Below are 12,190 nucleotides of genomic sequence, written 5' to 3' on the forward strand. Positions count from 1 at the left end.
AGTGCAGGAAAATCTTGAAAAGATGAAAATAACAACACATGTCATGCACTTCCTGGTAGAGTTCAACAAAACTGGCATGGCACAAGAGGAAAATGCCGGCACTTTCTGAGGCTGGACGTACTCGGACACAAATCAGTACAAGTACACACATCATGCTAGGCACCTAACTTCTCCTCCCTGAACAAGGAGACTGATGGAGGCTGGGTTTGGGATAAGCGAAGGACAGGCTGGCATTTATTACTAAATCCTGTTGTTTTACAGGCCTGTACAGTCAAGTCTTCCCAAACCATGACTGCTTGCTGGGCATGGCGGTGAGTTAGAATCCTCCCCAAAGGACAACCTCTATCGGGAAGGTGTTCTGCCACCAGTGTCAGGCTATCCGTTACCAGTCTGGTAAATACATTTGATGAATTTACTTTTTAAACCTAAAACAGACATGTGTACATATCTGTTGTTCATTACATCCCATAATTTTTTTATTGACGGTAATGCAATATAAAAAATGTGTGGCATATTACTTTACCAGAGACCCATGGGACAACCAGAGGTGATATGCAACCTTTATTTTTAACACCGCCTTCTCTGTGCTGATTTGTCAACAAACTAAAACTGTACTTTATTCTTATTTTGAAGAAAAAAAAGCAATAAATTAAACAAGTGAGATGCCTTTGTGTGTAACAGAACTGTGATCAGTATGGCCTCTTTACAAGGAAAACAATGACACAGTTTTTCCACTGGGGGGCGCCTGAGAGCTCTCTTACTTTGGCCCTCATATTATGGCGGATGTGAACGCAGACGATGTATGGAAGCTGGAGTCCCCAAAAAGCATGGCTATTCTTATTCTCATCCAATCTCCATCCTCCTCAGAGTCACCTTATGGCTCATCTTACCAATGTGGTGTTGCTCTTTGTGGTCCCTGATGGTTCCACACATCAGCAAGCTGCTTAAGAAACACTAATCATATGCTTTGCTTGACCTATTATGTTTAACAAAGATCCCCCTGGCTGAATTTGAGACTTAAATCTACAGAAGAGCATCAGTTCAGTATGGAAGTAACTGGTCTTTCTCCTTTTTCTCACCTTTTGTAACACCTGGTTAGTGTTTTTGATGTGTACACTACGTCGTTTAACCTTCAGCGTTTTCCCCATCGGCTGCAGATCATCTATTTTTGACTGATAAAAGCATATAACCCCTGAGCTTTGTCCTACACTCTGCCATCGGTGAGCAATGTTTGATTTCATATTCCAGATACAGTGTGCTCCTCCCATTTCAGACACGGGTCACAAAGGTAAACACTGCTGTTAATGGAGAAAACAGAACGTGACGTAGGCTGGTAACACTCGGCTAATAATAATAATAAGTTTAAACATTGGGAAATCACTCAACCAGTCATTTGGTAGGTCACTGCACACGATACAGAAGAGACCAATTATACCCTACATTTCTTTATGACTTTTCTCTATGTAATGCAAGATATTCTACATTGATCATGTTGTATGACACCTTACATCCATGTTCCCTGTCAACACTATGCCAAGCCAAGTCCTCATTCATTCACTCCTATCAGTAGAATTAACACAGGTCTTACCAGCGATGCGGTGAGCCACCAGGCCTTCCAGGTTCAGGTTCTCCTCCTCTGCCTCTTGCTCTTTTGGAAGAGGTGAAGAGGAGATATCCTTGGGTTGAGGGGTAAGTGTGGGGAGGGGGGAGGAAGAGGCACTGTAGCCAGGGTAAGGAGATGAGCCCTGGATGTCTGGGGAGTGACACAACCCCCCACCTTGGTATGAGTTCAGGGCCTTGTGTGGGACATGCTGGCTGAAGTTTTGGGAGGCCTCAGTGGCGTGGTGGGGGACAGTCTGGCCAGACGATGGGCGTGTGTGGAAATAGGGTTCTGGGGTGTGTGTTGGGGTGGTGCTGCCAGCATTGTGAGGTTGGTAGGTGGCATTGGGTCTATGAGGAGTATACAACATTGGAGACTCCACCACAGGACTTTGGGCGGGTGATGTGGACACTCTCCCGGTTGACCGGAGGGGCTGACCAAAGGCATTGGTGTTGTTGACCGACCCAGAGCTGTTGTATCCGTGGATGGCCGAGTCCGCTTGGTAGGAAGGTCTGGCCAGAGTCTGGGAGAAGGTTATCTGGGACGAACCTATGTTGTTCTCTCCGGTGGGAACACTGTGGGACTTAGACATGTGGGAGTGGATTGGGTCCAAGTCAAGCATTAGCATGTTGAGGGCTTCAATGGACTGCTCAATGTCTCGCTGTGAGGCCGTAGTGGGGAAGTGGGGCAGGCTGTGAGTGGACTGGAGGGGCGGACCGAAGGGATCGTCTGGAAGACTGTGCTGGTGCCATGCACTGAGACCTCTCTGAACAGCCTCTCGGCTGCTGGTGCTCCTCTCTGGCGCCCTGGGCATCAGCTTGGGGTTGGCGTCAAGGCTGCTGGCTGCTGGGTTCCCGAACGACTGTGAGCGGTACATCCCTCCTCCATTCTGGTAGCTGTTGTATCCCCCTTGAGGTGAGGCAGAGTCCATGGTCCGCTCTGGAGGAGCTGTGGGGGTTCGCACACCGTGCACAGGCATCTCGCTAAGCTTCTCTCCTAGGGCACCTCTCTCTAGGTAGGGACCGTCGTTCTGCCCAGTGACGGGTGTCTCTGACTGGTAATAGAGTTCTGCCGGTGTAGCCTGGCCCTCCAGAGATGAGAGTGTGCCTAAGCTGTCCACACTGTTGCCCTCTTGGCTGTTGGGCAGCTCGTCGTCAAGAATATCTGTCTCCCGCTCCTCTGTTGATGGGGCCCCGATGAGACGTGTGTGACCCCCGTTGACGTGCACCTGCGCTGGGACTAAGTGTCGGATGCCTCCCCCTGGGCTGGTGGATGTGGCCAGGTAGGCTTGGCGCTGTTGAGTGGGTGCCTCAAGGCCACTCAGAAGCTGGTCTAGCTCCCTCTTCTCCTGCGGGCTAAGTTGCGGTTGGCCCGCTGTCTGGTTGCTGTTGCTTACTCCACCCAGCAGGGACTGGCTCTGCTCATCGGTGCGGTCAGTCTTGATGGACGCTGTTGAGTTCCCTGAGTCGCTGCTCACGGATAGGGTGTGGTCAACGGCGGGTAGAGAGGCGGGACCTGTGACAGGAAGAATCTGGTCTGCTGTTTGCAGGGGGTGGTTAGGGTGTTGTTGGGGTTGCTCGGTGTTGGTCAAGGGGTTCTCATGGACGGGCAGGCCGTTGATGGTGACCGCTCCCTCCAGGGAGTCTTTCTTACGGATCCGGGCATAGAGGCTCCCGTCAAGTGGTCCTTGGGTGTGAACAACATCTAAGAGACAAAAACATGGGAACATATATTAGCAAGAACCGAGAAGTTTTATCTTTTTGTGTCCTGCAATTCAGAATACACCACCATTGTGAGTATACAGATAGAGGGAAAATGTGTGTTCCATTCAATTAATTCATTCATCTTCAGCCGCTTCTCTGGGGTCGGGTCACGGTGGCAACAAGCTAAGTAGGGCACTCCAGACATCCCTCTCCCCAGCAATGCCCTCCAGCTCCTCCTGGGGGATCCCAAGGCGTTCCCAGGTCAGATTAGACATGTAGTCCCTCAAGCCATTTCTAGGTCTACCCCGGGGTCTCCTCCCTATTGGACGCGCCCGGTAAACCTCCAAAGGAAGGCATCCAGGATGCATCCAAATCAGATGCCCGAAACACCTTAACTGGCTCTTTTCAATGCGTAGGAGCAGCAGCTCTACTTCGAGCTCCCTCCGGATGTCCGAGCTCCTCACTCTGTCTCTAAGGCTGAGCCCAGACACCCTATGGAGGAAACTCATTTCAGCTACTTGTATCCGCGATCTCACCCTTTCGGTCACTACCCAAAACTCATGGCCATAGGTGAGGGTTGGAACGAAGACTGACTGGTAAATTGAGAGCTTTGCCTTCCAATTCAACTCAATTCATGCCCCCATTTTTCCCTATGCACAGCTTGAACAATAGCCGTGTCAGTATATCGTTTACATTTCCTTCTTAACTGATTAGAGTCTGTTAGCTGCTGCACACTACAATTTCCCATGCAGATTAATAAAGATGATCTTATCTTATTTCTATTCTATCTTTCCAGCCCCTGCATTATTAATAGCTTATTTGCAGGGCGGTGAGCCCGTCACGTTGCGTAAGTGTGGGCTGACACGGCCTGATGAGAATCAGGGCGGATCCTGCTAAAGACAGAGGAACAGCTGGTCTTCCTGTGTCAAAGAAGCGACTCTGCCAGTCTGCCAACTCAGAGCTCGGCATGGACGGGACAGATTGCCTTGCTCACTTGGATCGCTTGGCTGCTGACTCACGCTGGCAGCATCAGCCGGCCACACACATGACGTGACGCATGTTTGAAGTTACCTTGACTTGGGAGGAAAAAAAGGATATGCGGTATCTCATCCTGCAAACTTGAGTACTTAGAGAAGTGTCTACACCCCACTGATGATGGACTTTACAGTTTTCATGATGTAATTCTGTTTACATTCTCTCATGTACTGAGGTTAACTTGAAAAATGGAAATTTAGGTAACTTAAGCCATAACACCTATCAAATAGTTTATAACCTCCTATACTACATATTATATAACCCCCTATACTTGGCCAATTACCCTATTTTCAGAGCCATCCCGGTCGCTGCTCCACCCCCTCTGCCGATCAGGGGAGGGCTGCAGGCTCCCACATGCATCCTCCGATACATGTGGAGTCACCAGCCGCTTCTTTTCACCTGACAGTGAGGAGTTTCACCAGGGGGATGTAGCGCATGGGAGGATCACGCCATTCCCCCCAGTTCCCCCTCCCCCTCAAACAGGTGCCCCGACCGACCAGAGGAGGCGCTAGTGCAGCGACCAGGACACATACCCACATTCGGCTTCTCACCCGCAGACACGGCCAATTGTGTGTGTAGGGACGCCCCGACCAAGCCGGAGTAACACGGGGATTCGAACCGCCAATCCCTGGGTGGTAGGCGACGGAATAGACCGCCACGCCACCCGGACGCCCTTGTCTTGAAATGGCCTCAGTTTGTGGTCCAAACATTAGGAATTCTTGTAACAGCACTTCTATGACTACAGCAACTGAAAAAAACAACAGTTGACCGTAAACACGTTGTCGGTTTCTCTACACTGACTGCAGCATAACTGGTCAGGCAGTTCTGGCCATGCAGGAATAAGACCTACTGTACGTTCATGACGTTGGGTAGGTGTTCTAGGCGTTCACCAAACACGGTGAAGGAGGGCAAAAGAGCCTTAAAATAATGCAATAACACAACAAAACTAATTTGTAACTCTAATCCTACATCCAAACCGACGACGAGTTCACGTGAAGCCACCCGAGGAAATCAACTGCAGCACATGGCGAGGGGCCGTGTTTCTCTTCTGAACGCCCTGAAATAAAAACGGCTGTTCGGGATTTTGCAACAATCACACGTGCAGGAATGTTAATGCACCCATGCGGAAAAACAACAGGGCGATGTCGACTTTGCATATTGACTATCCGTTTGGAAAGTGAATACAGGACATAGTATATGAGACTGCGGACGGCTCGTATACATGAGGCGTTCCAAATACAGCGACCCTGGGGACAGATGGTGGATCACTCCAACCACGGCTATTTCAGACCCCATGTCAACAACAACTAAGTCGCAGTAGCAGAGAGAGAGAGAGAAAGGGAGAGAGAGAGAGAGCGCGAGAGTGAGATGCTCGCCAATGAATCTGTAAACATAATTTGTGTTTGTTGTTTTCTTCAGCGATGACATAGTGTTACATTTTTAGTCCAGTCTTATTCCGTGCACATGAAATCAGAAGTTATATTAGTAATATTAGTGCATATCAGTATAGCTATACAAGAGGCCATCTATCAACATTTTCATTCATAAAAGAAAAAAAGAAAAAATACATATATTATATATGTACATACATATATTATATATATGTATATGCATATATCTATGTACATACATATATAATATATATAATATAAAATGTGTATATATATATATATATATATATATAAAATATCTATGTGCATACATATATAATATATATCATAAAATGTGTGTATATGCATAGATATCATATAATATAATACATTATATATATATATATATATATATATATATATACACCGTTTCACATCCATTGTTGCACTTGGATTACACAGTAGGTGTAAGCCATACATAACACCACTGGTTCACCTTGTATAAAATGACCGTCCTCATTACGAAGCTGTAAACATATCTTTGAATTCATCAATTATTGTTTGAAAAAATAGAAATTATTCCAACCTTAGAAGATTTAGTGGGCATGTCTGACGATGATTTTCCATTTCTGACTTTTCTTGCATGACAGGAATCAGTTTCAAGGATTAAGTGTTAATTTGTCCCAGTCGCCTGTATTTATTTTTTAAATTTGTTTGGAATTGTTTTCTTTATTATTTTTTTTTCCATTCGTAACATCAGGTGAACTGGTCTATGGTGTGTCACCTGACTCCCTTGTTTAAATTCTCCAACCAAATTCTGGAGCCGTGTGGTTTTGTTTGTTTTCAGTGACCCAGCCACATTCTGGAGCGGCAGGAACCAAACACACGTCTTACCTGTTGCTCTTCTGATTTTACACTTCACGTGTCCCGGAAACCACAAAGGAGGCAAAACCAAAGTATTCCCTTCAGTTCGGGTTACGGGTTCGAGTTCACAGACACGTCTTCAGTCGGAGAACTCCAGAATAGCCCACACCCAGTCCATACATCAAGAGTCCGGTAAGAGCCCTCTCACTGCTTCAAGTGATTCTCTTCCCCTCGTCCTCCGGACTCACGTCCTCCTGTCACCCAACATGTGCTGGACTCGGGACTGGACTCGGGATTCGAGGTGGGGCTGTTCCATTCCAGCCTCTGAAAGGGGTGAGTTGGCACTCTGGAATCTCTGGCTGTTCCCAGCAAGGCTCTGTGTGTGTGTGTGTGTGTGTGTGTGTGTGTGTGCGTGTGCGTGTGTGTGTGACACCGCAAGGCCCACTGCCAAAGAAACGACACTGTTTCAAATAAACTACAACTCCCACGCATTCGAAAGGGCAGCGCCCCGACAGTGACATCATCAGGGGATCCCCTTGCTCGACGATACCCTCCTCCCCCCCAGTCCTGAATTAGATTGCAAAACTCTATATCCCACTGCTATCTCTCCATCTGTTTCTCTGCCGCTCTCTCTCTCTCTCTCTCTCTCTCTCTCTCTCTCTCTCTCTCTCTCTCTCACGAGCACTATTTCTTACATGGCCCACAGCCCCACCGCTACCACCTCTCTCACACACACACACATACACACACACACACAGAGGACGAGGGTGACCTTTAACAGAAGAGAGGATGCCCTTGTTCTCGTTCATAAAAGATGATCTTTCGGGGATCCATGGCAAGAATGACTCAACTTTTGTCAGGGTGACACTTTCCGGCTGGTGGCTGACCTCGTTAAAGGCCTCACGCTGGCAGGCAGCGACTTGGATTTGGCATATGAGGACTCATAAGTGGAAATACGAAGGACCGCGACCAGCTCCGGGCTATCTATGTCGGAGTAGAAACAAGGAAATTAAAACGACAACAACACGTGTTATTGTCATATCATGTGGTGCCGACGACCCGCCAATGGCCGTCAATGTACTAAAGGATTCCATCAGTGTTTGCACTTGTATGTGTGTGTTTTGTGTGTATCTGTGAATGTGTGTTTTTTGTCCCCCCCCCCTTTTCTCCCCAATTGTATCTGGCCAATTATCTCACTCTTCTGAGCCGCCCTGGTCACTTACTCCACCCTTTCTGCCGATCCAGGGAGGGCTGCAGACTACCACATGCCTCATCCGATACATGTGGAGTCGCCAGCCGCTTCTTTTCACCTGACAGTGAGGAGTTTCACCAGGGGGACGTAGCGCATGGGAGGATCACGCTATCCCCCCCCCCCCGAACAGGTGCCCTGACCAACCAGAGGAGGCGCTAGTGCAGTTACCAGGACACATACCCACATCCGGCTTCCCACCCACAGACACGGCCAATTGTGTCTGAGGGGACGCCCGACCAAGCCGGAGGCAACACGGGGATTCGAACCGGTGATCCCCGTGTTGGTAGGCAACGGAATAGACCGCCATGCCACCCGGATGCCCCGTATGTGTGTTTGTGGCATTGTTAGCTGCATCATAAATATAATAAACCTCATTCACATTTGGCTTTATTGTGACAAAACTTGCAGACAGCGTTTAGATCCAACACTGATGTTGTTGACCAGCTGGTCCGAGGAACAACTGACTCACTAAACCAGCATGAACGGCTCCTGAGTACGTAAGTCTTGTCTCCCGAGGACGGCCCACGCTATTTTCTTCTGCTTAACGTCAAATGGGGGGGGGGGGTGCAGAGGAGTTGAACATAATTCTCCGGACTTAGAAAGGAAGTAAGGTGCCAAACAACACTGGGCATGAGAGGAACTCGCTAAACAAGCGTCACAAGGTCCTGACCTGCACATTTGCCTCACACTCATGGCATGCGTACGAGCTGCGTACTGGGGGGGACAGCCATGCGCGGGGGAACAGGAACGCGCTCGCATGCATGCACCGTTGCAAGTATCTACACATGCACTCACCCGCACTCACGTGTCCACGTGCCCACATACCTATATGAATGTGCAAACATACAAGGGAGTATTAAAGTAATGCGCCGTCGCAAAAACATCACAGGATGCTTTTCCTCCCAGTTCCCCCTCCCAACCAGAGGAGGCGCTAGTGCACGCTAATGCAGCGACCAGGACACACACCCACATCCGGCTTCCCACCCGCGGAAACGGCCGACCGTGTCTGTAGGGACGCCCGACCAAGCCGGAGGTAACACGGGGATTCGAACCAGCGATCCCCCTGTTGGTAGGCAACTGAATAGACCACTACGCCACCCGGATGGCCCAGTGTAGCCTAATTCTGACCTTGAATTTAAAACATGAATAGAGTGACCCCAGTATTTTCCATCTAAGAACAGGGAAGAGGAGATGTCCAGTGGGCTCCCATGGCTTCAGGGGTCTCTCATCACTTCACTAGCACCGTCCCGTCTGAGATCTGAACAGAACAGCCTAAAATAGTAAGCTAAGCAAAAAAGCTACTATGATTGCATAGAATCCCGAGCTAGCCACCCAAACAGAATAAATAGCTTGCTTCTCCAGTCAATAAATAGCTAAAGCAAGCCTCAAATTAGATAGGCCGCTTGAGCCGCCCAGACTATCTGAGCACAAGATGCAAATAATTTGTTTACAACTGCGGTGAACTAATGTGCCATCGCCTTAAGCCCCCCAAAGTGAAAAGCCGCGTTGAGCTCTCCCCAGCTAGGTCAGATGAAACGAGCTCAGAGTAAACGACACGCAGGATCAGAGTCGAGTCCAAGCTGGAAATAACTGTATTTATTTAAACCTCCGTTGAGTGATGCCATCTGTCAGTCAAAAAGGTTCGGATCAAACTTTATTGTCATTATACTGTACTGGAGCACATGCACGACAAAAAGTGAATGCAAATAAAAACAGTGCAAATACAAAACTCTTCTACTGCAAAAGCTGTTCTAGATAGAGATGTCGACTGATAGAGTCACACACAAAGGCATCATGCTACCCACATACACCCCTCTGTCCATTCTCTGTGTTCTCATAGTGACCGGCGCCCTCCTCCCATGAACGTGCCTGCACACACACACACACACACACACACACACACACACACACACACACACACACACACACACACACACACACCTGTCTTTTCACTGTAATCTCTCGTGTGTTTGCTGGGGTAAGTGTGTCTCATTGTCAGATGACAACCTTGGAAACCATTACTAAGCCACTTAAACATGCCAGCAAGCAACACCTGTCCCTAATGTTTTATATATATATATATATATATATATATATATATATATATATATACACATACACACACACACACAAACATATATATATATATATATAAACAGAGAATGTCTTATGACCATAGCTATTGCTGAATCAAGTCCATTAGCTGAGATGGGGTTTACTTTATTCAGTAGACCGTAGGGTAAAGTCTCTTTACATTTTACTGTTTATTTTGCAGGGTCAGTGCACAGTACGTAGCCAGATATACGTAGCCAGGTATACGTAGCCACTAGCCAGATATACGCAGCCAGGTAAATGAGCTAGAAGCTCACTTTCACCTGCAGTGCCTGGGCGGAGGCCACCAGTGATGCAGAGCTCACGGAGATAAAAGATCAGTGATTGTAAATCACATACGAGTTAAACACAAGCAAACTAACACAAGATGGTCTCGGCTGTCTGGTCGAAACACATTCAGGGGCAAATTCGGTGTCAAACACACCATCCCCCTGAGAAAACAGGGGCTATCATGGTTTCATGTGAGCGAGCATCCTCTCCACGTCTTTCATTGTTTTGTTGTTGACGTGGATTAAACTTGCTGGCATTTTTAGTGACAGAACAACATGCAAGAGAGAAAGAAGATTAAATTCTCATTTAATGTCATGCATTAAGTTGTCATTAGTCTCAAACCAGTGTGCAGCAAGCGGAGGCATTCTTCTTCTCTGAAAAGTATGTCTCTTACTTTTTCAGCAAGAACTTATCATTTGTCACTGATGCACATACTATATATCATTTGCCAGGATAAACATCCTTGAGTCTTTCTTCCCCCCCCCCTTTTCTCCTCAATTGTACCTGGCCAATTACCCCACTCTTCCGAGCTGCCCCAGTCACTGCTCCAAACCCCTCTGCCGATCCGGGGAGGGCTGCAGACTACCACATGCCTCCTCCGATACATGTGGAGTCACCAGCTGCTTCTTTTCACCTGACAGTGAGGAGTTTCACCAGGGGGATGTAGCGCGTGGGAGGATCAAGCTATTCCCCCCAGTTCCCCCTCCCCCTCAAACAGGCGACCTGACCGACCAGAGGAGGCGCTAGTGCAGCGACCAGAACACACACCCACATCCGGCTTCCCACCCACAGACACGGCCAATTGTGTCTGTAGGGACGCCCGACCAAGCTGTGGATAGCACAGGGATTCAAACTGGCAGCCCCGTGTTGGTCTTTTTCCAGAGTGAGCATTCATGCTGAAGATCAACTAATCCGCGTCATGACCTATTACACAAACATTTTACTACTGTGAATTTTTGGTTTATTTCCACATGCAGTTATTTTTGGCACAGTCTGAAAACACGCCATACAGTCTTATCATACCATCATATATATATATATATATACCCCTCCTCCTCATTGCGTACTGTACAAGAATAGGATGTAGTCCATTTTACAAATGCTCCTCTCAAAAGCTTAAAGCTTGCTTATCATTCTGCAGCCTCGTGAACTGGAGAAAAAAAAGACACCGTGACCTCATAAACTGACAAGCTTCTTTTCCGGCTAACTACACACGGGTCAACACAGACACACGCTTAAAAAATGTACACGCACAATTTTAAAGACACATATCCTGAAGTGCGTCTATCACCTACTTAGGCAAGAAGGCTGCCAAGACAGATTTTGCAGCGTATGGTTTCACACACACCAGGAGCACACACGCACATGTGCAAATGGGTGGGTGCACGCATGCACGCACAAAAGAAAAAAACACTTCCTGGAGCTATTCTGAGTGGGATAGCTGACCTATGCGAGAAAGGTCTTGTTGGGATTGGGAGAGCCGTGTCTCTATGGGTTAGGAAGAAACAGGGCGTGGGTTTGCATGGGTGTGTGTGTGTGTGTGTGTGTGTGTGTGTGTGTGTGTGTGACTGTGCAAACGGATCAGTTAAAAACTGGAGGAAGGAAAATTGAGGCACAATGCTACAGACAAGGGGCAAAACAAAAGAGCCAGAGCGAGTTAAACACATGCAATGCTAAACTCTAACTTGTTCTTCAAGGCAGGGTACACCCAAAACACTGTAAAGTCCCTATTCAGGATTAAAACGGTACTATTTTCACTGTTTTATCTTCTGCAAGGGAATTTCATATATTATCCCCGTACGGGCCATGTAAGGCTTACGCCACCACCGGAACGGTTACTCCACCCTGCAGGCCGCTTTGAGACTGAAACGTGTTACCGTCGTTTGTTTCCCCTCACCCTTTCATCACGCTGCAAGAAAACTCTGAGTTGGTTGTCTACTCTCATGCACATACACGAACATACACACACAAATACGGAATGATG

At 47.8% G+C, this 12,190-nt stretch overlaps 1 protein-coding gene across 4 annotated transcripts in view; it reads right to left on the reverse strand.

The window, feature by feature from the left end:
* The window catches only part of tns1a (tensin 1a), a 58,247-nt gene that overhangs the window by 21,491 nt on the left and 24,566 nt on the right, over window positions 1–12,190 (reverse strand). For all 4 annotated transcript variants that reach the window (XR_008812372.1, XM_056300912.1, XM_056300911.1 and 1 more), the window contains exon 13: window positions 1,589–3,304. Coding sequence is in view for 3 of the 4 variants with exons in the window: in XM_056300912.1 (XP_056156887.1) it covers window positions 1,589–3,304 (1,716 nt within the window). In the remaining variant the exon portion in view is untranslated. The remainder of the gene's footprint in view (window positions 1–1,588; window positions 3,305–12,190) is intronic.

The sequence above is a fragment of the Lampris incognitus genome, chromosome 21 (genome assembly GCF_029633865.1).
Source record: "Lampris incognitus isolate fLamInc1 chromosome 21, fLamInc1.hap2, whole genome shotgun sequence".
Taxonomy (NCBI): domain Eukaryota; kingdom Metazoa; phylum Chordata; class Actinopteri; order Lampriformes; family Lampridae; genus Lampris; species Lampris incognitus.